The sequence below is a fragment of the Erinaceus europaeus genome, chromosome 9 (assembly GCF_950295315.1).
Source record: "Erinaceus europaeus chromosome 9, mEriEur2.1, whole genome shotgun sequence".
Lineage (NCBI taxonomy): Eukaryota > Metazoa > Chordata > Mammalia > Eulipotyphla > Erinaceidae > Erinaceus > Erinaceus europaeus.
In genome coordinates this window covers 21475057-21497751 of record NC_080170.1, presented here as the reverse complement: position 1 = coordinate 21497751, position 22695 = coordinate 21475057, and the positions used below count along the sequence as shown (strand labels likewise).

General features: G+C 46.5%; 2 protein-coding genes and 1 non-coding gene across 15 annotated transcripts in view; 1 reads left to right on the top strand and 2 right to left on the bottom strand.

Annotated features, from left to right (window-relative positions):
• MED12L (mediator complex subunit 12L) overlaps positions 1–14591 on the top strand; it is a 300870-nt gene extending 286279 nt beyond the window's left edge. For 11 of the 12 annotated variants that reach the window (XM_060197499.1, XM_060197495.1, XM_060197494.1 and 8 more), the window contains 7 exons: positions 396–485; positions 1686–1915; positions 5275–5431; positions 6454–6558; positions 8037–8118; positions 10595–11652; positions 14242–14591. In XM_060197499.1, coding sequence (XP_060053482.1) covers positions 396–485; positions 1686–1915; positions 5275–5431; positions 6454–6558; positions 8037–8118; positions 10595–10647 — 717 coding nt within the window. In that variant the 3' untranslated portion in view covers positions 10648–11652; positions 14242–14591. The remainder of the gene's footprint in view (positions 1–395; positions 486–1685; positions 1916–5274; positions 5432–6453; positions 6559–8036; positions 8119–10594; positions 11653–14241) is intronic. The other variant, XM_060197496.1, reaches the window with a different exon arrangement.
• On the bottom strand, positions 2714–2840 carry LOC132540596 (small nucleolar RNA SNORA66). Its single transcript, XR_009551788.1, has one exon. It is a non-coding gene; the product is annotated as a small nucleolar RNA SNORA66 (small nucleolar RNA).
• Positions 13993–22695, bottom strand: part of IGSF10 (immunoglobulin superfamily member 10) — a 31627-nt gene continuing 22924 nt past the window's right edge. Inside the window, exons 1-2 of one of the 2 annotated variants that reach the window (XM_060197493.1) lie at positions 17315–17332; positions 13993–16551 (exon numbers count right to left, since the gene is read on the bottom strand). In XM_060197493.1, the coding sequence (XP_060053476.1) occupies positions 14631–16550 (1920 nt within the window). In that variant the 5' untranslated portion in view covers position 16551; positions 17315–17332 and the 3' untranslated portion in view covers positions 13993–14630. Of the gene's footprint in view, positions 16552–17314; positions 17333–22695 lie in introns of those variants that run through there. The other variant, XM_007533937.2, reaches the window with a different exon arrangement.

Genomic DNA, 22695 nt, shown 5'->3' with positions numbered 1-22695 from the left:
TGCTTCCCTTCGTGGGTACAGGAGGGTGTGGCTCTGGCTCCAGGTTTCACTTACAGGGACTCATGCCTTTCAGTCTCATGGGCTCTCAGACCCTCACTGGGTCAGGAAAGCGGCCTCAGAGCCTCTCTGCGAGCAGGCCGCTGGTTATTTTGGCTTGTGCTCATGTCCATGGTATTTCTAGGGGCGCATCTGTAGTCTCCTTCGGAGGAAGACGTCACCCACCCAATGGTCTCTTAAGCACAGAGAAAACTGATGAGCCATTGTGTTAAACACAGTTTGGAAATCGAGTTCTGAATTGTTTCCATAGTGAGATTTGATGACAGGACTTAGCGGGAGGGAGAGCCAGGGTCTCGGATATTTTGCCATTGTGACCAAGTCTGGGTTTTGTTTTCCAGGGCCAGCCAGGGGATCAAGCCGCTCTCTTTGCTGCTCAAGCCCGGCCTTCCCCACAGCTCTCTCAGTACCCAGGGCTGCCGCAGGCACAGGTACCCAATTCTGCTTCCTGGACACTGCCCAGTGCCCAGCGCTCTCTCTGAAGGGTGGAAACTGATTAAGAAGAACGTCAGCTCCTTATTTGTAGGGCCTGGAAGTTAGTTATTGAATGTGCTTAGGAAGAACTGACATTTCAAACAAGCACTACCAATGATTCTCAAGGAAACCTCAGTTGACCAAAGAGCGTACAGTATTTTAGGAAGTGTTTAAATGAGAGACATAACCAGTGACCTCGCCAGTGAATCCTGGAGCCTGGCCTCTCCAGAACTCTGCCCCACTGGGGAAAGATAGAAAAAGGGTGAGGGTATGGCTCTACCTGCCAACGCCCATGTCTAGCACAGAGGCAATTGCAGAGGCCAGAACTCTTACCCTCTGCACCCCCAAAACAATTTTGATCCATATTCCCAGTGTGTGTGTGTGGGGGGTACGATGAGGGTGGGGATAAGAGGTCTCTGAACTCCAGTTCCATCAGGACCCGCAGAGAGAGGTGGAAAAAGAGAAGGACATTTGGGTGTAGCGATAGGGTCCTGAGTGGCTTAGAGCAGAAGAGAGGACTGGATCTGGAAGAAAAGAGGCAATTATGTACAAATCTAGACAGATAGTTGTAGAGACTGTGATTGAAACATGTCTGCAACCTTGGGAGCACCACAGTGGGGGTTTGCAGTGGAGGGATTCAGAACTCTGAACTGTGGTGATGGGAACGGTGTGGGATTGTACCCCTGTTGACATGTAATTTTGTTAATCGTTAAATCCCTAATAATTAAAATAAATAATAAGTCCAGTCCTGTCTCTTAGTGGTGATGGTAAATACTGAAATGTTTCACTGTCTATCCCGAGGTGCTTGTTTCCTGTTATGTGTCACAGAATAGCAGTAACTCTCCACTAACGGCCTGTATTCAAAGGTAGCTTCCAGTGTTTAACAGTAATGTAAATAATATGGAAGAAGAAGTTTAAGGATTCAGTTATGGTCAGAGTGCCAGGACAAGTAGGAAGTGAGTGGTCATTTCCCTCCTCCCTGGTGCTGGCGCTAGCAGGTTCATCCTCGCTGGTCAGTTGGTTCGGGGCTCACTCCCCAGATCCCAGCAAGCAGCGGCACAAGCCGGGAGATCCCTGGGTTGGGTTTGGTCCCACAGGGCACATTGTCAGGAAAGCGGGAAGTAAAAGCACTGACCCTGGCTCTCCCCTACCTGCAGGCCATGCCCCAGGGCTACACCATGTACGGAACCCAGATGCCTCTACAGCCAACCCCACAGCAGCAGGCTGCCAGCGTGGTCCTGTCCCCCGGCTATAACTCCAGGAACTACCCGGCCACGCACTCCAGCGCGGCGTTGATAGAAAGGCTCAGGCAGATGCAGCAGCCGCCCAGTGGCTACGTCCAGCAGCAGGCGTCGCCCTACCTGCAGCCCCTGGCAGGCGCTCAGAGGTAAGAGCCAAGGCAGCAGCCCCACGCACAGTGTTGTCCTCGCTCAGACGCTTAGGTGCTTCCTAATTGTCTCTCAGATAAGAAGACAGAAGGCGGTGTAATTCAAAAGCCCTAACAAGCTTTGATTGAAAGAGACAAAAGCATGGTGGTCAGAGAGAGTGGATGATCCAAGTTCGAATATGCACACTGCTTAATGATGCTCACCAGCATTTGTGACATTGTCCTCAGCCACAGAGGAATAAAGACCAAAGGAGCATGTTAGTGCAGTGCCCACATACTCAGCAAGCATCACCTATACTTCATTCCAAGAGCAAAGTGTCAAAGGTTGACAAGTGATCTTCTTCTTTCTTTCTTTACTTACTTCTTTCCTTCCTTCCTTCCTTCCTTCCTTCCTTCCTTCCTCCCTCCCTCCCTCCCTTCCTTTCTTCCTTCTAGAGAGAAATTGAGAGGGGCCTGAGGGGAGACAGCATAATGGTTATGCAGAGACTCTCATGCCTGAGCCTCTGAGGTGCCAGGTTCAATTCCCAGCACCACCATAAACCAGAGCTTATCAGTGCTCTGGGAAAAGGAAGAAAGGAAGGAAAAGAAAGAAAAGAGAAGAAAGGAAGTAATAAATTAAGAGGGATGGGGGGATACAAAGGGAAAGGAGAAGAGAGACGCCTCCATCACTGTTTTACCACTCATGATGTTTCCATCCTGCAGGTGGGGACTGGGGCGGGGGGGGCTTGAACCTGGATCTTGGTGCACTGTTAATATGTGTGCTCAACCAGGTGCACCACCACCTGGCCCTACGTGATAGCCTGCACTGGGGTAGAATGGGCCACCTCACAGCTCCTGAGGCTAATATATTTCTAGCCACACAGTTACACCAGCGGTCCTGACTCCCCTTCACTAGGCCTTGCAGAACTGGTGGTAGCATTTGCCCTTTGCTTTATAAGCTGATGTAGTCGTGTGTCACTGACATTCTGTCAGCTCGTTGTCATTAGTATCATCTAGATGGAGGTGCAAAGTAAGCTGTGTCCTAGCCTATTTATTTCTTCAAGGCCCCTAGGGTTTGACTCCCATCTTCCATATCTGGCTATGTTATTGGGAAATGACACTGAGCTAGCTGCAGTGTTCTCTTTTCTCCACTTTTCAAAAGGTGTCTTAACCTTTTATCTATGTTAATACGTTCTTAATTACTGCCAGTATTGCCTTCCCAAAACTGGTTAATTAGAGCCATGAAATCCATGATTACAAGATGCACTGTGCTTGGTACCCATTTGCTGTGACTTTGTTTACATCTTTTCCACTCTAAGGGGGTTGGTGAAGCAGGATCAGGAGCGAGTCGTTTTCCAGCCCAATCTTTATTATATAGATAATTTTTATTTATAAAAAAGGAAACACATACAAAAACCATAGGATAAGAGGGGTACAACTCCATACAGTTCCCACCACCAGAACTCCACATCCCATCCCCTCCACTGATAGCTTTCCTATTCTTTTTCCCTCTGTGAGTATGGACCCAGGGACAGAAGGTGGAAGGTCTGGCCTCTGTAATTGCTTTGCCACTGAACATGGGCATTGACAGGTCAATCCATACTCCCAGCCTGTCTCTCTCTTTCCCTCATGGGGCGGAGCTCCAGGACACATTGGTGGGGTCATCTGCCCAGGGAAGTCCGGTTGGCATCACGGTAGCATTTGGAACCTGGTTGCTGAAAGAAGAATCAACATATAAAGCCAAACAAATTGTTGACTAATCATGAACCTAAAGGCTAGAATAGTGCAGATGAAGACTTGGGGGTCTCCGTTTTGTAGATAGTTAGTAGATCTATTTTAGTTATATTCCAAAGGGCCAAAGACTATATTAGTGGCTTTTTTTTTTTTTCTTCCCTGAGCCTGACATCTGATATGCCGGTGGACCCAAGTTATTGTCTGGGGAGATGATGTCATGGCTGGAAAAAGGACCAGAAAGCTGGGTCAGGGAAGAGAGTAGCCCCCAAATAGAGGAAAGGTATATAAATGTTGTTGACTGTAAACCCCATTGATTTGATCTGGTCTGGGGCTCATATTCAGCTTAGGAGCCTATGTGACCTCTGCATCCCTATAGATCTGAGCTCACATTCTGTGGTCATGAGTAGGAACGTTCCAAGCTGCCCCAGTTTCAGAACCAATCTTTAAACAGAACCCACAGACATCTTACATAACTACACTGCCCATTAAACTAGCAGCCAACTACATGTGTGAGGTAGCCCCTGGTCTTTGATTCCTGGACCCCTGAAGTCAGTCACCTTCGGTGTCTCCAGAGTGGGCAGACCTGTTATCATAATGGTGGCACCACTGCCTTTGGAAGATGAGAGGTAAGGTGTCTTGTGTTCAAAATGAAAGAAGCAGATGACTGGAACAACAAGATGGTGCCGCAGCCAGTCACATATGGCTGTTTCAGCATAGACTAATCAAGGTTCATTGTAAAATATGTTTCCGCCGTCACATCCATCCCTTTGAGGAGCTGCCTGTAGCTGGCAGGGCTATGAGGAGGCAGACACACGAGGGCACACATTTAGCACCGCCCCGCGACTGATCTAAAGTTCTCCTGTCATTTCTTAAAACTCCTACTATTAACTTAGTCGGGGTATCCACTTTTTTTTTTTGCATTGCAGTGAGACCCAGAAGCCATGTCCCTGACTCTGGTGTCTCATGGCTCCCATATTTACATAGAAAAAAACATTCCCAGAAACCCGACAGAAGAACTAAATCTCATGAAGATGTCCGAGCTAGAGTGAACAGCAGGTCCACACCAGGTCTCAGCGTCACGGCTGTACATTACATTAGCTCCACGTAATCAGCTGGGCCAGCGGGCAAAGCCAATGGTCACATGTCTAAGGAAATAACTGAGTCTGGAGAGACTGCATTGGGTTTTGTGAATTTTCAAATAAATGGGAGCATGGCTCCTCTCCTAGAGGAACTTGAACTTCAGAGCCCAGACACTCTGGGTTTGAATCCCACCTGTGCCATTGCTGCCTGAGTAACTCCAGTGAGCTACTTCTCTGCCTCCCCCACCTTCTCATTTTTAAAGTGGGGTAACAGGTGTGCTCTCCTCGGCAGCGTGTAGAGTGAAGGAACACTCCAGACACTGGCCACAGTGCCTGCCCCAGAGCCAGTGCCCAAATACCGTCCCATTTTAGGGAGATCATCGAGACACTGGCAATTTTACCTTATGACATAAGTGTGCATGCTGTCTGTCTTCAAGCCAGTCTGTTCCCAGGAGTAAAGATAATCTGGCCTTTACTACATTTGCATAGGGTATGTGCTTATTGAACATGCTTGTCTCTTTTTGGTTGTGGGATGAGCCTGACTTAAGTCAGTGTCTACTTCACCAGATTGAACCACCAGCCCCTTCAGCAGAGCCCCCTGGTGGGCGGAGGAATCGAGGCAGTACTGACATCCGCGCACCCCGGCCTTCCCTCCGTGTCCCTGTCTCAGGACCCCATGAGGCCCCGACAGCCACAGGTGCGACAGCAGCAGAGGCTTCTCCAGGTACTGGGCTGGGGTGGGGTGGGGGGGCAGGGAGAAGGGCCTGGCAAGAGAGAAGGGGCTCGGGGGTCATCATCCCAGCGCTGACCACCCTGCTCCGAGAAGCCCTATGTGAGACCCTAGGAACTAACTGGTTGTAGTGGAGTCCAGCTGACAAGGGTCTACCTTCTGAGCATCTCACAGGTTACGGATAGCAGAGCAGTGCTATAGGGCTGCTCCTCCCTTTTACAGAGCTCCCAGAAGGCAGCTGGAGGCCTTTCATTGAGTAACCTAAGCTTCGGCTCACCAGGTTCCTGTTAAACCAAAGACTGTGCGATTTGAACACAGAATTTCTTCGATGGGTTTTTTAAATGATTACAAGGTCGAGCTGTCCAGAGTTTTCATGCGCTCTCTAGAGGGCTTTCTGAGACACCTCTGTGAAGCTGGAATTACAGACTATTTCAAGAACACAGTTCATTTTGTTTATGTCAGAATCCACCCGGTGCTCTGTTATTGAGTTTGCTAAATAAAACTTCTCCTCTTGATTCACTCTTGCTTTTGATTTATGTAAGGCAGAGTAACATTTGTGGACAGAAACATGGCATGAAAGTGAATACACATAAACGCCGAAGACTCCACGCATATTGAGAGAGAGGATGCCCCCCGACAGTGCAGAGCAGTGTAGACAGTAGCTACTGAGGATAAGAGATGCTGGGGGTGGAAGTGGCCTTGGCGAGAGATGAACAGTGTTTGGCAAAACACAAATGGAGACACGGGTGTATATTTCTGTCATAAAACAATTAGTCACAAAATATTTGGTGGGGTGGGGTAGATAGCATAATGGTTATGCAAAAAGACAAGACTCTCATGCCTGAGGTTCCCAAGTCCCAAGTTCAATCCCCCATGTCGCCATAAGTCAGAGCTGAACAGTGCTCTGGTTAAAAAAAGAAACATACTGGGGGCATATTGGGGGGGGGGGAAGACACTGGATTAATCATAGCCCCCAATTTTCAAGTATGTGACCCCCCCTTTTTTTTTCTTTTCAGATGCAGCAGCCCCCACAGCCCCAGCAGCCACCCCAACCCCAACCATCCTCACAGCCCCAGAGTCAAAACCTTGGTCTTCAGGCAGTGCAGTCCCAGCAGCCTCTGGTAAGATTTCTCTCAAGGCAGGTCACTCTTTTCCCTTTCCTTAAGATTGTTGAAAGTCAGAATATCCGAGGGCCAAGGATGTGGCTCGGTGGCAGAGTACATGCCTCACCTGCTTGTGGACCTGGCTCTGTTCTCCAGCACAGTTTCTTTAAGACATTTATTCCAATGGGGTTTTATTTTATTTTATTGTTACCCGAGCACTGCTCAGCTCCGCCTTACAGTGGTACTGGGGCTTGAACTTGGGAGTCTCAGGCATGAGTGTCTTCTGTATAACCATAACCACTTTCCTCAAAATTTTTTCAGACATTTATATGAACTTCATATTCCAAAACCAATTTTTTTAGTAGTACAAAAATGATCATTTACTGCACTTACTGTATGTATGTTTAGAAGATTATCTCACTTTGACTTTGAGTTTCTACTAAATCTTTTTTTTTTTTTTTGGAAAATGAGCATGCTTTCTAAAATGTTTTTCTGGTGCAAATGGAGCTCCAATTTCAGCCAGTTTTCCCTTGAAAAATGTCTTGATGTTTGAGCACTGTTACTATAAACCAAGCAGCTATTAGACAAAAGCAGAAGTTTTTTAAGTATATGTCATAAATCTTACATGAGATAGGAAGTTTGAAACATTTTTTTAGAGTGGTAAGTTTGAGATGGTTTCATTACTAGGGACTATGGTTATTGATATTAGATCTTTGTGTTATTATAATTGGCCCATGTTTAACATATATATATATATATATATATATATATATATATATATATATATATATATGCTTAGACTTATGCATGTAGTCTGTGTGTTTGTCCTTCTGTGTGGTTATGAAATCAGTCTTAGGTTTCTCTGTTATTAGGTGTGTAACCACTCCACCTACTGTTGAACGTTTAGATTGTTTCCAGTTTCCAAGATATTTGCTACTGAGATGTTTTGATATGTAACTTACTCAATTTTGGCTTTCTCATGATTAAAAAAAAATAAATGAAACAAAAAAGTTACCTCTGTTTATAACCCCTCAAGACAGTACTAGTACAAAGCCTTGGCAACAGGAAGAGAAATGTTCTATTTTTATTTTCTGGTATTACTTTTCTCCTTATGCGTCATCACCTGCCCAGCAGCAGATGAGCTGGAGGGCCCTTCAGTTTGGGAGACCAGACACAGACTGAGAGACAGGAAGACATCATCTCCCAGTTCTGGAGGCTGGATGCCCAAATGTGAAAGAGATCAACCCAGCAGGGCCAGAGAGATAGTGTAGCTCAGTGGATAGGGGATGTATCCTGCCTTGCACACAGCCCAGGTTCAAGGCCCAGCATCGTGTGAGAAGTGACTGGATGGAGGCCGGGTGTTGGAATGGACTGGGCACTTCTGATGCCCCCCTCTGCGGCCCAGCGGGTGTGAATGAGCATTAGCTGGCACCCACGGCACATTCACTTGCAGTCTGTCCCTGCCTCACCTCCGCCCTCTCTCCTGTCCTCCGCAGTTTCCCCGGCAAGGTCTGCAGCAGACACAGCAGCAGCAGCAGACGGCCGCCCTGGTGCGGCAGCTCCAGAAGCAGCTCTCCAGTAAGTGCCCGCCAGCCCTCCCGCGCCATCTCCCTCTCAGTTTGGCCCAGGCTGTTCTCAGTTTATTTCCACTGGCTTCTGTGTGGGGTTGAGTGCTACAGGGAAAGGCCCAGTCTTTCTCTGGAACACAGCGGCCTTAGTTCCCTGTGGCTTCCAGTCAATTTCTTTTCTTCTGGGGGACCTCTGTGGATCTGCAGGTGCCCTTTTTATAAAGTTGGAAAGCTCAGAAGCAGCTCAGCAGCTGCACAGGTGTGTGGATGAGTGAGTCTAGGTGCTTCCCCCCCCCCCAAGACTGCAGGGCGGACAGCACTCCCCCAGCTCTCAGACCCTTCCCTTCTGATAACCACCAGGAGACTCAGAACCTGCAGGGTGGGGGTGGGGGGTCATTTCTCCCCTAAATGAGCTCATTTGCTCTGCCCATGTGACTTCTTTTTTCCTTAGTGGGGTACAAGCAGCAGTTTATTGACTCAACGCACCCCCGATCCCCATACTGGCCCGGCAGTCGGGGAGACCTCAGTTCTAGCGTCAAGTCTGCCAGCATTAGCCAGTCAGGTGGTTTCTCGACCCTGGAGTGAGGAGTGAAGCTCACTTCTGAGTTTCACATGGTGTCCTGCTCCTGTCGGAGTGAGGGGCAGCCAGGCCTGAGGGCGGACATCTGGCTGAGCTGAGAGAGACTTCTCTTTCCCTCAGACTCCTGCCTGCCTGAGCCCCATTGATCCCAGGCAGAAGGAATGTCCATCTCATACCTGTTTCTTTGTTAGGGTATAACTGTGATTTTTTTCTTTTTTTTTTTAGTTTTTCTTCAAATTTTTTTTCCTTTTTTATTTCTTTTTCTTTTTTTTTTTTTTTTTTTACAGCCTTTCAATTTAGCTTCAAGCCTGTGAGTAGGCCTTTTCCAACCACTGTCTAGTAGGTGTGGCCCTTTTAACAAGAGGCTTAAAATGTCGTTGTGTTTCATTAGCTCATGTTTTCTGTATGACAGCAAATATGAATTGAAGCCAGAGGTGAAGTGGCTGAGCTTTTTTCAAGCTTTTAGAATATGTGCAGTGGTTTGCCTGCTACGGCACATACTTGGGTGGACAACTTCTTATCCCTGTGATCCAGAGCCCATAATGGCAGAGTTTGGGGTTTTTCTTTTTTTAATCATTTAGAGAGCACTTTCTGGGAGCCATGCAATTCTCTGTGTACCCCACTGTGAGATTAGCTGTCACTGCTGTCTCATATATGAGAGGAAACAATGGGGGAAAAACGGGACCCGGACTCCTTGGGCCAAAGTCACTCAGCTGGTTGTGAGGAACAGAGCTCCTATTGTCTGTTTCCAAGATTTATTTCATTTCATAAGAGAGCCAGAGAGATGGACACAAGAGAGAGAGAGAGAGAAGCCAGAAGACCACCTCAGTACGCATGGCACAAGGGGTGGAACCAAGAGCCTCGGGGTTATAAGCCCTGTACTCTGCCAGCTGAGCTATTTCCCCCGCCACCTGTTCTCCCTGTGTGTGCTGTATCTGCTTGTGGGCTCGAGAGCATCTGTACCTCTGTGGTGTCACACACCTGGGCCACCACACACTGCCACTCTTGTCCTTTTTTGGTGCAGTTCACCATCTTACTGAAGCAACGTGGCCTGGCAGCGTTATGTGAGTTTCAGGTGTGTGTCACAGCAAATCAGTGTATATCAACACGCCAAGGCTTCCCTCAAGGCCCAGTTCCAGCCTTCACCATTCCAGTTGAGCCCTTTTCCCCCCGACTGACTGACCTCCTTCCCTCACCCCACCCCCACCCCTTTCTGGTAAGCACTAGTTTGCTATAACAGTCCAAAAGCTTATTTTTGTTTCAGTTCACCAGTTGGTTTCCTTCCTGTGAGGGCCACGTCTTAGTAAAGTCAGGTAGAGGCAGCCTGTTAGCAAGCTTCTGTTCGCCACTCAGCCGCGCTCCTGATCTGTTTTTCTTGTTCATATAATGGTCACTTGTGGAGACTGCCCAGTCAGTTCCTTCTCACTTACCATGTTGTCTATGCGAAGTGGGGTCCCTGATGAAAATTCTGAGGACCGGGCCAGCAAAATAGATCTGTTGGATAGCTTGCTGCCTTGCCACGTGCAGGACCCAGGCTTGAGCCCAGCCCCCACTAAATTTAAGGAAGCTTGAGTGCCATGAGCTCTTTCACGGTCTGCCTCTCTGTCTAAACAAAGAACATTCCAAGGACCGTTGGTGTGTTGGGGTACAAAGCTGGCATGTGTGCAGTTTCTGTTTCTTGGGTCCAACACACTGACACTGGTGGGCCACTTGCCCTCTCCCTGAGTGAGGGGGGTGTGGGCTGCACCCTAGAGCTGCCCCATCTGTGAGGAGACCAGGCTGACACTGGAACCCCAGCGCTGCCGTTGGTCTGTTCCCTGCTCCCCGGGTAGAGAGTAGCAGCCGTCCATGGCAGGCACTTACTTGCTTGCACTTGTGACTTCATTTGGTTTATTTTCCTCACCAGGTAATCAGCCACAGCAAGGAGTCACTCCCTACGGCCACCCTTCACACTTCTGAGTCTGGGAGAGGACAGATGTGGAGTCTTGTGTTTTGCACTGAAATGGAGAGAATCCAGTTGAATGCATTGATCTTCCGAACTGTCCCTGGGCTCGTTTTCATTTCATTGACGTTTTCCAATATCCTATGTCACATTTCATACAAACGTGTTTAAACAATAAGCAAAGAGGAGGGGTCATGGTTTGGTTTTGTGGCATTCGCCTCTAGAGAAGACTGAAAAAACACGGATGGTGTCTGTCGGCTACTGTAGGAGGAGCTTGATAGCAGACTTGGTGCTTTTTTGTTTGTTTCTGTTTTGAATCTCACAGAAGAAAATGAATTATGGTGAATTTACTATATTTATGTGTTAATTCATTAATGATGATTTTTTCCCCCAAACTGTGCCGGACCAAACTACTGATTTGAAAGGCATGCCAGAACTTTGGCAGGAAAGCAACCCATTCATTCCACACTCAGTGTGGACAGTGAAACAGACACTGACTTGCCTCGCTCTAATTTGAAACGTTTGTACTTTCATAAGCACTTTATAAACTTTGTTCTTATTTATGTAGGGTTTTCTCTTTATTTTTTTTTTTCCTTTGCTTTTTGTTCTGGTCAAAAGGTGCTGAAACAGCTTGTTGCTGAGTCCTTTTTAGAGCAAGAACTTAAACCAAGGCTTCAGTGAGAGTCATCCTAAGAGGCAAGGAAGCCACTTAGCTGTCGCTGCACCTGTATTTGTTTTCAGTGGCAAGATCATCGATACACAGTCTTTGTAAAGTTCCAACGTGTAAATTCTAAAGGCCTAAACGAACCAGGGAGCAATTGCTCCAACTGCTTATTGCCAGGCGATGGCCAAAAAAAAAGTCCAGTTTGGGTTCTCGAACCTCATGCCAACTTGAGAATGGGTATCTCGCAGCCGGCCTGAGATTCCAGTGTGCGCACTTCCGGTGGTCTCCAGAGAACTGGCTGCAAAGCCCGGAAGGCTCTGGTTTCCATAAAAGATGTATTTGCTGTTTATTTTGTATGGTAAGTATTTGCAATTTTGCATTAAATTATTAACATTGGTGTCAGTCTTGACTGTGTACTGCATATCCTGTATTTATAAACTGGTGCAAAAAGCACAATAAAGTAAATTATACATCGGATTTATTATAAAGAAATAGTAACTATTTTAACTTTGTTCAAGTATGTGGTAATTTGCTCCTACTAGAGTTTAAAAAAATACAGTAAATTATTATCAGTTTGTGTAACTTAAGAATATTCCATATAATATTTTTTTAGATTTAGATGCATAAAAATTTTGAATGTGAAAATTGCAGGGCATTTTAAAACACATGTGGGGATGTTTTCACGTGTTTTTGTGTTGATTCCTTTTGCCATATGATTTTTACCTGAAGTCAAGAAAACTGTGAATAGATTTTTGTCGAGACTGAGCAAACCATGTAGAACTACTACCCGGTTTTTGGTGGGGCTTCTGTTTGTTGTTTTTAAGGTAGCTCAATGCCTTGAATAGATCCTTTACTTTGCGAATCCCTCTACAAATAATTCATATCTTCCTAGGTGAGTTACTCATTGCAAAGTCTAACTCATGCAAATGACCTCAAATCTATGTCCGCTTACCCCGCCGTGGCAGCATCCCTGAGAACTTCTTTGCACACTGTGAACTATTTCACTCCAGCCTTCTGGTTTTGTGTTTACTTTGGGCTGGAAAAGACTTTGCCAAAACATTAAAGACCCCTTCTTTTCACTCAATTAACATACTATCTCAGCTTTCAGAAGATGAATCTTTTCATTTCAGCTCAGTTTTTTTGTTTTTAATATATACATATACCATCATACTTATATACATACATATACATATACATATACATATATCATCATACTTAAGAGTTCACACAGCTATTATTTTTTTTCCTTCATTGTATCCATATAACGACCGCCTTGGCAAAACAACCGAAACATGACTGTGGTGCCTAGTGAGTGAGTCATGTCCTGTGCTGACTGCTGTTGGCTCTCTTTTCAAGAATCACTGGTCCTTGCAGGTGCCAGTTTGCAGTTTGAACTATATATTTTTTGTCTAGTTCAACATTACAGACAGCAGAAAGGCTGTTTGAGGAATGAGTGTTATAATTACGTAGCATATGTACGCACTTTATATTTTGCAGTTAGTGAGATTAATTTATTGACCATTTTGCACATGGAAGCTTTGGGGTACACCCATTTTGTTGCTTTATTCTCCCACCCACCCCTTACTTTTCATTTCTTTTAGGTGAGGAATGTAAGTCTTGATAAGGTTATGTAATTAAAAAAAAATAATAAAAAGGTCTATGGACATTTGAGGGAAAGCCTAGCATTCATTTCCCTGTGTTAGAGAGGAAGCAACTGCAATTTGTAATCTCATCTTATCATACTTCCTTCCACAGCCTTCTATCCTGGGAGGTGTCTTTCATAGCTACTATATTAATTTGCAGTGCAGTTCCCACAGGGAAAAGTCCTACTTCGGAGCTGAACCTAGCCGTCTACTTGGTGAGACAGAGAGGAAACTCTTCTAAGGTGTTCTGAATGACACCCAGGCCCCCTGAATGATAATAGGACAGTAAATTTGAAAGGCATTGACCTGAAGCTCTGTGTACACTGCAGGCTTTTCCTTATAGGATGCATTTGCCCTCTTGCAGCCACTGGGTACCAACAGCAGTGGTGATAGCAGTGAGGTCACGTCTTGGTGTGAGGGTCACCTGAAAGTGGGTGATGAAAAGGCAGTGGAGTGAGCCCTACCCCTGCCCCCGCCCCCCACCTCAGTCTCTCTCAGATGATTGGCAGGCTAACAGTTTTTTAGTTTTGTGTGCTGAGGTGCATGAGCAAGGCATGTGACATCATCTTGTTTTCACTCAGTCAGGCTCCTCTAATTCTTCCTAAATAACGGGCAGATGTTCAGATAAGTGCTGGAGAAGTTCCACTGGAGAAGCCCAGCCTCTGGTACTAATGGAAAAGATGAATCACATAATGTTCTCTAAATTAATTCAGGTGGAATTAAGCATGTAATAGAAACAAACTCAGTGAGTTACCCAAAAAGTGAAAGTTCTGTAGGGCTGATGAAATCTGAAGTATGTGAAACTTCACTGCGTATATGTAATCAGACTGAGATTCTTCTACACTAGCTCTTCATGAAATAGAATGTTCTCAAAAAGTCCTGGTTATTGCTCAAAAATGCCCCTTCTAAATAGCTCCCAACCAGGGGTCCTGAACTAGATTTTGAAGTTACAGAGAAATGTCATTGTATTTTTGAAACCTATGGATGGATGGATTTGAACAAATAGGTAACCAACCCCCTTTTTACATTGTACAACGTGAGGGTATTACCTTGCCTTTTTACATGTGGAAAAGTCAGCCTGTATTTATTTTTAAATGCAGTAATGAAAACATTTTTGTATTCACTCGATGAAACATTTCACTGTGTACAAAATGATGAGTCAAAGTCAAAACAGTCCCTTGCTTATTTTTTTTTCTGTAGATTTTAGTAAGATATTTATAAGCTAGTCACAAATATGTATAGGCCAAGATGGCAAATTTACATCAAGACTGCAAACTTAATCTTTTCATTGTCTCTGTTCTCAGTGCCACGCTTGTAACGTTGATAGAAGGTGGACACTAGGCAACTGATAGTGACAGAAAAAAAAAAGTCCATTCTTTAATGAAGAATTCAGGTACATTTGCCATTTGTTATTATAGTGGACAGTTTTCTCTTAATGTTCATTGTTATTTGTTGGCAAAATAAAAGTGCCTTAAGTTAAAAGTTTGTTTTGAGATCCATTGAAGAAATCAGTATCTGTTCATAATGTGTTTATTTACAAGGGTTGTTTCTTTTCTTTTTGCATGTCCATGATAAATTGAATATTGTAAATGTATTCAAGTTCATTTACACGCCTATGGCTGCCTTTGATTAAACTTCTCCCAAAAAACAAAAACAGTCTAGAGGTTGACTTTGTTCAAGAAATGCTGTGTCCTCAGATGACTTGAAGGGAAGTTGTTGCAGAATCACTACCTAGTGGATTCTTTGCTGTGCACGTGTAGGTCCCAGAGTCCCAGGTTTGAGGATTCGGGATGACCAAGGTACCTTGTGGGCCAGGGGCCCCACCACCCTGCGTCGTCCTTACACTTGCCCTTGAGAGTGGGGAGTGGTCTGGCATCTCCCATGTGATTTCTGGCTTGGGGACTCCCAGGGCCACACAGCGGAGCTGCAGGGCCTCCCCAGTCCTTGTGAGGACGCTCCTGGGCGGACGGCTTGTGATTCGGGGAGGGTAGGCCACCACCATCACTGGGACAGTGATCTGGGCCTGGCCAACGCTGTTGTGAGCTTTGCAAACATAATTCCCTCTGTCGTGAGCTGTGGCTTCTCTGATCACTAAGGTGCCGTTCTCTTGCAAGATGTACCTCCCATGCGTTTGGGGCCTGTCTAGCACATGACCACTGGGAACCGTCCACCTGACCTCTGGCTTAGGGCTCCCATCAGACACACAGTGCAGGGAGAGGGATTTGCCCGCCACCGAGTAGATGGGGCCTCCTGGCGAGTAAGTGAGGATGACCGGCTTCTGGCCAATGTCGAGCAGGATCAGCTTCTCTATGTAGCCCACTTGGTTTCGGGCAGCACACCGGTATCTCCCCACGTCCTCACGCGTGGCCTTGGGGATGAGCAGAGAGCCGTTGTGTGCCATGCGGTACCCGGAGTTATGCGTCCCATCGGGGAACCGTGCCCCGTTGGGAAGAAACCAGATGATCTCGGGTGGCGGGTTGCCATCTACCGAGCAGTTGAGTGCCGCAGGCTGTCCCCGCTGGGCGACCACTCTCTCGTTGCGCGGGTTCTGGAAGGTGGGTCTCCGGAGCATCTCCAGCACCTGCAGGCGCACCACCAGCATGCTCTCGCCACCCGCATTCCGAGCCACGCAGGTGAATTCGGCCGAGTCAGAAAGCCTCACGTTGCGGATCTCCAGGGTCCCATTCCCGTGGACGGTGATCCTGCTCCCGTGGTACGGGGCGGTGAGGAAGACACTGTCGGGCATGACCCACAAGGTCTGGGGAGGTGGTGTCCCCTCTGCTCTGCAGTCCAGGTGCTTTTTGGAGTGCCTCACAGCTGTGGCCTGGATGACAGTTTTGTTGGCATGGAAACCATTGATTGATGGGGGTCTGGGCACCACGTCCAGCTGATACACCTTGGTGTCGGTGCCCCTGGGATTCCGGGCGACACACACGTACTCCCCTGAGTCAAGCAGCCCCACTTGGCTGATGGTGAGAGACCCGTTGGTGTGAAAGGTGTACTTGCCCTTAGAGAAAGAGAGCATCTCCCCAGAAGGCAGCAGCCAGAATAATTGAGGTCTGGGCTCCCCAGTGACCTCACAGTCCAGGACCTCAGTGTCTCCTGCCCTGACTCTGGCGTGGGTCCGCCGACCCTGCCTGATCCGGGGGGCAGCTGTGATCACCATCAGGCGGACCTTCATCTCATCCTTCCCCAGCGTGTTCTGGGCGTGGCAGGTGTAATCGCCTTCCTCTGCCACCCCGACTTTGCTCAGGTACAAGGTCCCGTTGTGGAAGAGGGTGTACTTCCTCCTGGCCCTGGGGCCTCGGCCGCCATAGTCGGCCTGCATGGCGTTGTTGATCATGGTGCCGTCGGGCAGGCTCCAAGAGATCTCAGGCTCAGGTGAGCCGGAGGCCTTGCAATCAACCTGGAAGGCTTTGCCGAGAAAGACTTGATTTTGAAAATGCTGCTTGTGGTTGATCTGGGCAGGGCTCAGCCGTAGGCTGACGTGCATGAGAGTCAGGTCATCTCCCAGGTTGTTTCTAGCCACACATAAGTAGTCACCGCCATCTTTTTCTGTGATAGAATCAATGAACAAGGACCCATTTGGGTAGACGAGGATTCGGCTGCCCATTCTGAGGAGAGAAGAGACTGATTTGAGTGTCAAGTTCTCAGGAACTGGAGTGTGTGTGTGGGGGGGGGAGGGGTGTTATCTACATAGGTTTATCTTTACCTGCGTTTCTTAAACCTCTAGATGGCATTCAAATAAGGGTAAATTTAACTTTACCTTCTAAACTATCTGCATGGACATGATTTAGTGCCAACAAGTGGTATTTTTCCAATGAATCACCTTGATGTGACAGGTTTTGGTTTTTTTTCTTTGAAAAATGTTTTCCAGGGAGCCGAGTGGTGGCACAGCGGATTAAGCGCACGTGGTGCAATGCACACGGACCAGCATCAGGATCCCGGTTCGAGCCCCCAGCCTCCTACCTGCAGGGGAGTCGCTTCACAGGTGGTGAAGCAGGTCTGCAGGTGTCTATCTTTATCTCCTCCTCTCTGTCTTCCCCATCTCTCCATTTCTCTCTGTCCTGTCCAACAACAGCAATAATAATAACAACAACAAACAAGGGCAACAAAAGAAAATAAATAAAAATTTAAAAAGAGAAAAGCAGAATGTTTTCCTAGTGTGGATGCTAGAAAGGTTAGTTTCCTACACACATGATTTCCTTGACCATTTTACAGATCAAAGAAATGAGTGTTCTTGGACACGTGTCGTTAAAGAAGCATTTTCATACACACTGACTTGCTTAGAAATAAATGATGCCAAGTGACAAACTATTTGGTTAGTTCTGCTTTGTTACACAGGAAGGAGATGCCATCACCAGAGTCACTAGATACTTGCTCTGTGGCCTCTGCCCTTCAGAAACATCTGTGAAGTGATGGTGTTGAGACCTTTTTTTTTTTTTTCTCCCCAAAGCCTTTCTGCAGCCTGCTGTTCCCACATTGAACCACCAGGTGGCAGCTCTATCCTGGTGGAACTAATCTACTTTTTCAGAAAGACTTGTGGAAATAGGAGTCAAAGATCTATGTGAATTCTTCTCTCCCCCCATCCCCCAATGAGCTATGGGTGTTGGAGAAAAAAGTGGACAGCTAACCGAGTGACAGTTTCAAGTCATTATTTTTTCCAGCAAAGCTAAGTATGCAGACTACAGAATTACAAAAGGTGCTGACATCTTTTTTTTTTCCTCTCAAGAATGGAAGGAGTTTCTCTAGCATTCAAGGTAAGATCATAACCACTGTCTGCCAGTGTGTTCATGCATGTATGCTTACAGTGGATTTTTCCCCCATCTTACGGTGACCACCACTACCACTATTCAGCTAGAAGAAAGTGGTACTGGAGAGACGAGGTACCTTGCCTGGGGTCACAGGCTGGCCCTACAGCACCGTCTTTGTTGTCATGCTCCCGTCACTGTATTAAGGTTTTTTCAAAAGCACTGGTACCCCAGGGAGCCAGGAGGTGGCGCACCTGGTTGAGAGAACATGTCACCATGCACAGGGACACAGTTTTGAGCACCCACTCTCCACCTGCAGGGGAGACATTTCATAAGCAGTGAAGTAGGTCTCCAGCTGTCTCTTTCATTCTCCTTCTCTGTCTCCTACCTTCTCCCTCCCTTCTCAATTTCTCTGTCCTATCAAATAAAAGGAAGGAGGAGAAGGAAGCAGCAGCAGCCACCGGGAGCAGTGGATTTGTAGTGCCAACACGGAACCACAGAGATAAATCTAAAAATTAAAAAAAAAACAAAACCAGTATCGCTTGGTACACACTGAAGTGTGGACACCTGAGCCCACTTCCAGGATGGGACCTTGTTGCTGTGGAGCGTGGCTGAGCTGCCGGGTCCTCTCTTCTCAATGGCTCTGTGCAGCACGGCCCGAGGACCGCTGGGCAGAGTCTGGTCTCAGCGGTTTCTGTGTCACAGCCAGATAGCACAGGACTTGTCTCCGCATGTTTGCTTCACTTTGCAGGGGTTCTGTTTTGATAGATCTGGCCCTGTCACCAACTTCCCAGGTAACTCCTAACAGCCTCAAGTGTGTATGTGCACCGAAATCCCCTAGAGGGCCTCAGAGAATACAAATTACTAGTTAAAACTGCTTCTGTTGAGATTTTTTTGTGTGTAGTTATTATTGATGTTGTTGTTGGATAGGACAGAGAGAATTGGAGAGAGGAGGGGAAGATGGGGAGAGAAAGACACCTGCAGACCTGCTTCACTGCTTGTGAAGTGACTCCCCCGCAGGTGGGGAGTTGGGGGCTCAAACTGGGATCCTTATGCCAATCCTTGTGCTTTGCACCACCTGCGCTTAACCTCCTGCACTACTGCCCGACTCCCTCTGAGTTTTTATTTCCTTCTTGTTTTTATTGTTGTAGTTATTATTGTTGTTGATGTCTTTGTTGTTGTATAGGACAGAGAAATGAAGAGAGGAGGGGAAGACGGGGGAGAGAAAGATAGACACCTGCAGACCTGCCTCACCTCCTGTGAAGCCACTCCCCCTGCAGGTGGGGAGCCGGGGGCTTGAACTGGGATCCTTACGCCGGTCCTTGCACTTTGCGCCACCTGCGCTTAACCCGCTGGGCTGCCGCCCGACTCCGAGATTTTTATTTATTACATGAGAGACAGAGTTTCCCACGAGACCAGGAGAGCTGTGGGGGGGAGGCCACAGCACTCTGTCACATGTGGTGCCAGAGATGGAATTGGGCATACAAGTGCAATGCTCTGCCAGTTAAGGCATTTCTCCAGCAATAATCAGTCAGTTTCTGATGTAAGTCTTCAGGCAGTACAGGGGTGGGGAGGTGAGATTCTTTGAAAACCATGGGTGAAGATAACCTTCCCCACTCAGATTTAATGCACCTGGAGTCGTAACTATCGGTTTGTGAAAATCAGCAGCTTCAGTTCTTTTTAAGAGTAAATGAAGGAGGGTGAGGGAGATAGCACAGTTGTTATGCAGAAAGACTCACACCTGAGACTTCAAGGTCCTAGGTTCAATCCCTCACACCACAAGCCAAAGCCAGAGCTGAGTGGTGTGTCTCCTCTCTTTCTCTCTCTCTCTCTCTCTCTCTCTCTCTCTCTCTCTCACACACACACACACACACACACACAAATGAGTTTAAATCAAAACAGAAATAACTTATTATTTTACCAGAGCATTGCCGTGCAGGGGACTGAATCTGGGACTTTGGAGCCTCAGGCATGAGAGGCTCTTTGCATAACCATAATACTCAAGGGAGGGGGGTAGATAGTGGAGCACATAGAAGAAAGCTCTAGGACCCATGCAAGGATCCTGGTTTGAGGCCCCCTCCCCCATTCCACACCTGCAGGGGGGGAACACTTCACAAGCGGTGAGGCAGGTCTGCAGGTGCTTATCTTTCTCTCTCCCTATCTTCCCCTCCCCTCTCAGTTTCTCTCTGTCCTATCCAAATAAATAAAAATAAACCAAAAAAAAGGGCTGCAGAAGCAGTGGATTCATAGTGCAGGTACTGACCCCAAGGATAAATCTGGAAGAAAAAAAAAAAAAACATTATGCTTGCTATAACTCTTAGCTCCTGTGGAAGTGGGATGATCACCCAAGGTGGAGGGGCCACGAATCACAGGATTCCGTTAGACGAGGCTCACACATGGGGACACTGCACTCCTCCTAAATGTCTGGTTTTGTTTAGCCAATGACAAAACAATACACTTTTAATTTTTTAAAAACTGGAAGCATTGCCTCAACTGAAAGAAAGAGAATGTCTCATGAAGACTGATGCAGAAGCAAATGTCTGCCAACTTTCTAGCCAGGTTGTGGGGGTAGGGGGCACCAACTCACCTGGCAGAGCTCCTGCTTTGCCGTCTCTCTGAAAAAAGTCAGGCCAGAGGAACGAAGCCCCACATGCGCAATACCCAGGGGAGCCAAAATAAAGCCAAATAAGGTTGGGTCAGACTGCCGGGAACCTTTGAACAGTGTGCATCTAAATGCTCCTGCAGGTCGGTTAGAGCCCCAGATTCTGTTCCTCAAACAAGCTCGTGTGCCAGGAGAAGTGAACTCCCATAGCAGAGACAGCGGTTGTGTGTGGAGACACAGGCCAGATGAGTCACGCTATCTAGATAGTGGAGACAGACATCGCCCAGAGTCAGGGACATGAAAGGAATCCATGAAAAAGGCTGTTGGTCCTACCGGCAGGGAGACCAAACAGATGAAAGGTGTAGTTGATCTTGGCCATGGTGACATAGGGAAAGACAGAGGGGGGAAGAAAAATAGACACCTGCAGACCTGCTTCACCACTTGTGAAGGGACTGTAGGTGGGGAGTCAGGGGCTCGAACCAGGATCCTTGCACCTGTCCTTTCACTCCATGCTATGTGCACTTAACCCACTGTGTTACCACCCGGCCCCCAGTATTACAGGTTTCTGCTGGAAATGTTTTCAATGATCTGTTTTTTTACACAGTACTAGAGTCTTTTTCTTTCCCTTCAGTTAATCATAAGCATTTTTCAAATGTTTGTTGCCAATTCTCTTTTCTGAAACCATGCATTTAAAATCATTTCTATGGTATATGGGGATGAGTCCTAGTTACCCAGAGACTGTTTATTATTTTGAGAGCAGTTCTGAGAGAATAATCACTATCCATGCAGGATCCAGCACAAGAAATGACATCACACTGATGGTGGGAACAATATTTCAAATTCAGAATTTTAAGTTGCAGAGAAAAGGTCCAAAAACAGTTGCTGGGTATGAAAACACTTAAAAAAAATAAAATGCAAACCATTGCTCAAGAGGTAGAGCATTTTTAAGGGAATAGCTTAACATTTTAATCCAAAGGAGGTTTGGAGAATATTCTAAAGCCTACTGTTAACATCTCACAAGTTCTCTCTGTCCTATCCAACAACAACAAAATGGAAAAAAAAATGGCCACCAGAAGCAGTGATGGCTCCAAGCCCCAGCAATAACTCTGGAGGCAATAAATAAATGAAATAATAATAATAATAAACTAAAAGAGCAAAGCGCATGGACCGGCTTAAGGATCCCAATTCAAGCCCCCGGCTCCCCACCTGCAGGGGAGTCGCTTCACAAGTAGTGAAGCAGGTCTGCAGGTATCTGTCTTTCTCTTCCCCCCTCTCTGTCTTCCCCTCCTCTCTCCATCTTATCCAACAATGACATCAGTAACAACTACAACAATAAAACAACAAAGGCAACCTAAGGGAATAAATAAATATTAAAAAAAAACTAAAAGAAAAATGTGTAACACCTACATCAAGTCATGTAAAGTTGGGATCTCTAAAATCTTCATTTCATAATTCAGGAGTTAACTCATTTTAAATCTACAGCTAATGCCACTATATAGTATTTAGTCAGACAATTTTAAAGGGTCTTAAAAACTGCATTTCCTTTTGAGTTAAAGATCACAAACTAAATCCAGGAAGTGCACTGAATATCATCTTAAAGTGGACACTAGAAAAAAAAAATCCTATCTCTAGCAATGACTATAAATTCATGTCTACATGAGTAAATGGGTATTTCCTACTATTGAATAATTTAAAATGTGCAGTGGGAAGATTTATCCCATCTTTAATCTATAAAGAAAACCAGACCAAAAAATAAATAAATAAATCAGGGGTCGGGCGGTAGAGGCAGCTGGTTAAGCGCACGTGGCACAAAGCGCAAGGACCGGACTAACGATCCCGGTTTGAGCCCTAGCCCCCCATCTGCAGGGGAGTCACTTCACAGTCGGTGAAGCAGGTCTGCAGGTGTCTATCTTTCTCTTCCCCCCTCTGTCTTCCCCTCCTCTCTCTATTTCTCTCTGTCCTATCCAACAATGACATCAATAACCACAACAATGTTAAACAATAAGGGCAACAAAAGGGGGGAAAATGGCCTCCAGGAGCAGTGGATTAATGGTGTAGGCACTGAGCCCCAGCAATAGCCCTGATACAAAACTAAATAAATAAAACATCTTGGAGCCAAGAGACAACTCACCCAGTGAAGCACACCCTCTACTGTGTGTAAGGACCTGGGTCTGAGCCCCACCCAGCACCACATAGGAGCACTATACTGTTGGTATGCTTCTAAATTCTGCTTCTAAGACTCCTTCTATTTCATTGGTTTAATCCCCCCTGCTTAACACTGTACTCTATATAACCACTATTAACTAAGCACCGCCCTGCCTCCAGGGCATTGGTTTAATCCTCACTGTTTTGCACACTTTTTCCTTCTCCCCACCCCCTATCCTACATACATCCTCTTAGGACCT